The 3,430-nt window shown below is 37.4% G+C and overlaps 1 protein-coding gene across 1 annotated transcript; it reads left to right on the top strand.

Moving 5' to 3' along the window:
- The first annotated feature begins 2,090 nt into the window (after positions 1–2,090).
- LOC108362304 (MORN repeat-containing protein 3-like) lies at positions 2,091–3,205 on the top strand. The gene is made up of 4 exons (XM_017615241.1): positions 2,091–2,576; positions 2,647–2,831; positions 2,906–2,992; positions 3,056–3,205. The coding sequence occupies exons 1-4, from the start codon at positions 2,108–2,110 to the stop codon at positions 3,203–3,205; spliced, it is 891 nt and encodes a 296-aa protein (XP_017470730.1). The 5' UTR covers positions 2,091–2,107.
- Positions 3,206–3,430: the final 225 nt, after the last annotated feature.

The raw sequence follows: 3,430 nt of genomic DNA, 5'->3' as shown, positions 1-3,430 counted from the left end.
AACGCCATTACCACTTGATGATGGATCTGATTACATTCCGATTGAAAACAATTTACCGTCTTTCATATCCCAAGAACACCTAAACAGCATGGTGCGTAAATCAAATCTCTCCCATAACAACGCAATGATTTTGACATCAGAACTGAAAAGCGTGAATGTCTTAGCACCAGGAGTAAAAGTAACGGCCTACAAACATAGACAAGATCCGTTTATGCCATATTTCAAGTTATCGGAAGATGGCACTCAGGCTTATGCATTGATGTTGCAGGTTTGATGAATGAAATGGGAATTACTGACTATAAACCCGAACAATGGCGTCTCTTTATTGACGCATCAAAGCGAAGTTTGAAAGCAGTCTTGCTCTATTGCGATAGTAGCAAAAAACCCGTTCCCATCTTGTATGCGGTTGGAATAAAGGAATCATACGAAACAATGCAATTAATCTTAGATTGCATCAAGTACGAAGAGCACAGGTGGCGCGTGAACTGTGATTTTAAAGTTCTCTCACTACTATCAGGCATGCAAACGGGCTACACTAAATACTGTTGTTTGTTCTGTCATTGGGATAGTAGAGCCAAATGCAATCACTATACCAAATGTGATTGGCCAAAAAGAAAGGAACAATCGATTGGTCAATTCAATATAGGTAACGAACCCTTGATAGCGCTTAATAAAATCATGCTTCCCGATTTACATATCAAACTTGGTGTTGTTAAGAACTAAATCAAACAGTTGGTTAGAGTCAACGAAACTGCATTCCTATATTTGAAAAAGAATGCCTTTCCAAAACTTTCCGTTGAAAAAATCCGTGAAGGTAGTTTTTTGATTGTATATGAGTGAAAATCTCTCAAGTGGTTGTAAACCGAATAAAGTGATTTGTGCGAAAATATCTTGACCGTCCAATTTTGGGTGGCCCATTTGAGAGATTTTCGCTCATATATTTTATTATATCTCTCTTTTGCTTTAAGAACCCTATAATTTTTATTTCAGGTGTGCTTACTGGGCCGGATATCAGAAGATTAATGAAGGATCAAGGCTTCTTGGAAATTCTTGATGGTACAGCAGCCGTTGCATGGGATGCAGTTCGGGCTTTAATTAAACACGTTCTGTGTAAAAATCGTTCACCAGAATATGCCATTTTTATTGCGAACTTGATGGAATCTTTTGACGCCTTTGATGTGCACATGCCGCTTAAAATCCACATGCTACACAGTCACTTTGACTTTCACGAGCAACAGCTTTCAACAGAAACCGACGAGGTAGGAGAGAGATTTCACCAATCCATTATGTGTTTTGAGGACCGATTCGCTGGAAAACGATTGAATTCAATGTTGGCGGACTTTTGCTGGTCGATCGCAGGAGGCAAATGATATTAAAAAAATCATTCGAGCAATAGAAGCTAGCAAAATATGCCAAAACGGGATTGAAAAGAACCCAAATTTAGGTCAAATAGTATACAAACTAATATTATAAAAAAATATTACGAAATAAAATATGAGTTGTAACGCAAAACCACATATCTGAACAATCAGTTGTATGGGAGCTATATGTTATAGTAAACCGATTTCCATGATTTAGCTAAGGTAATATCAAAATACAGTCACGTGCAAAATTTTAGTAAAATAACCTTAAAACTGATGTAATTATTAACAAAAAACATAAAATTTAAGCAGATTTTCAAGCACCGTTATCTCGAAAACTAGAGCCAATCTGGAAAAACGGAGGACGCCATTGAATTTAGAAGATCCCAGTTAAGTAAGATCAGTTATCAAAACCTTTGCCCAGAAAAAAATTCAAAACCTGAGCACAGTGTTTTAAACGACGAAAAATTCACTTTCAGAACTCTAAAACTTCCCCCCTAAATATCTCAAAATTTTGACGTGATACGGATTTTCTGAAAACGCCATCGTAATCTAGAGGCCAAAATTAAGTTTACGTGTTTGGTCGTTTAGCTGTGATATTTCAAAACTTTAAAATTTACCTACAGTGTTATTATTAATAGCAAGTGCCTGCTCAAAACACTATTTACAAACTTCAAAATATTTAATTTTTTATTTTTTGAATTCAACTTTTCTAGTATGTGAATTAGTTAAGCAAACATTCAATAATGGCTCAATGTAATGTACTAGATAAATTTCGCGACGGCTGTGTGCTAACCTGCGAACCTAAGAACCACATTAAAGCCGAGAGTACAGGCGTGAGAGCAACATTTTTCTATCCGCCTGGAGGCACCTACAAAAGCTACTGGCTTCGAAGCCAGCATCATCGCTATGGAATTAAAGAGACACAAAAGCATCTTATCTATGATGGCCAGTGGCGGTATGGCAAGCGTCACGGCTACGGAACTATGCGAAACCGCTTGCCAAATGGCACTGCCGAGCGCATTTATGTGGGTGAATGGCGAGACGACATGAAGTGGGGGGAGGGCAAGCAATTTTTTCATGATGGCATCTACTATGGATGGTGGGAAAAGAATAGGCGGCACGGGCTGGGAGTAATGTGGTATACCAATGGCTCAATTTACATGGGCGAATGGGAAGCGGATGTGAAACATGGAGTGGGCGTATTCTTTTATGGTGAGTAGATAGTACTTATTATAAGAAGGGTGAAATGGAAGCTTTTGCGATTTTTTAATTTTATTTATAGAAAATGGTAATCTCTATGAAGGACACTTTGCAAGAGCATTTAAAAATGGCGAGGGAACTTTCTACCATATGCGCACTGGACAGATACAGAAGGGTATGTGGGAGAATGATGTGTGTAAGTCGTCTATGGTTATCGATGAGTTCCGTAATCAGACTGAGAGCCCAACGCCTTATCCTATTCCGAAGGTGATTTTGTGATTACTACAAAAAAATTCTAGCTTTCATTCGGACTTACTAAACCTGCATTGCGTTTCCCATAGCTCGGTCTTGAGCAACCAGACAAATACATCTGCCAATTGTTCCAGCAGTATATTGCTAACGCGTTTAAGCCAGCAAAGTCATTCAACGTTAGTTAATTAAAATTACGAAGATTATCAATTAAAATAAGGATCAACCTTGTCTCCTTTCAGGAATTGAACTGCCTTAGTTTCGCGCACAAAATGAAGAAATTCACTAGGTTCGAACCAAGAACAGTTTATAATTCAAAATTTAAATTTGACGTCACTTGCACTTGCAATAACAGGGAAAAATTTATTCACCTTAGCGAAAATTGGACTTGAGATAAAAACGCTCTTAAAGCTACAATCCAAATTTGAAGTACATACATATGTACATAGTACGCATACACACACTCATATGTATGTATGCAATTAGTATTACATATAGTTACCTTAATATCTAAAGGCCCCATTTCATTTTCTTTCGAAATTACTCATTGTAAAAAACTCGGTAGATGGCTCCCTAATGACCTAATAATTTAAAAACATCTAGTTTGCTTTGATTAA

This window comes from Rhagoletis zephyria, unplaced genomic scaffold (genome assembly GCF_001687245.7).
Source record: "Rhagoletis zephyria isolate East Lansing unplaced genomic scaffold, Rhagoletis_zephyria_1.1 Rzeph_scaffold_00983, whole genome shotgun sequence".
Lineage (NCBI taxonomy): Eukaryota > Metazoa > Arthropoda > Insecta > Diptera > Tephritidae > Rhagoletis > Rhagoletis zephyria.
This window is presented reverse-complemented; position numbering and strand designations above follow the sequence as displayed.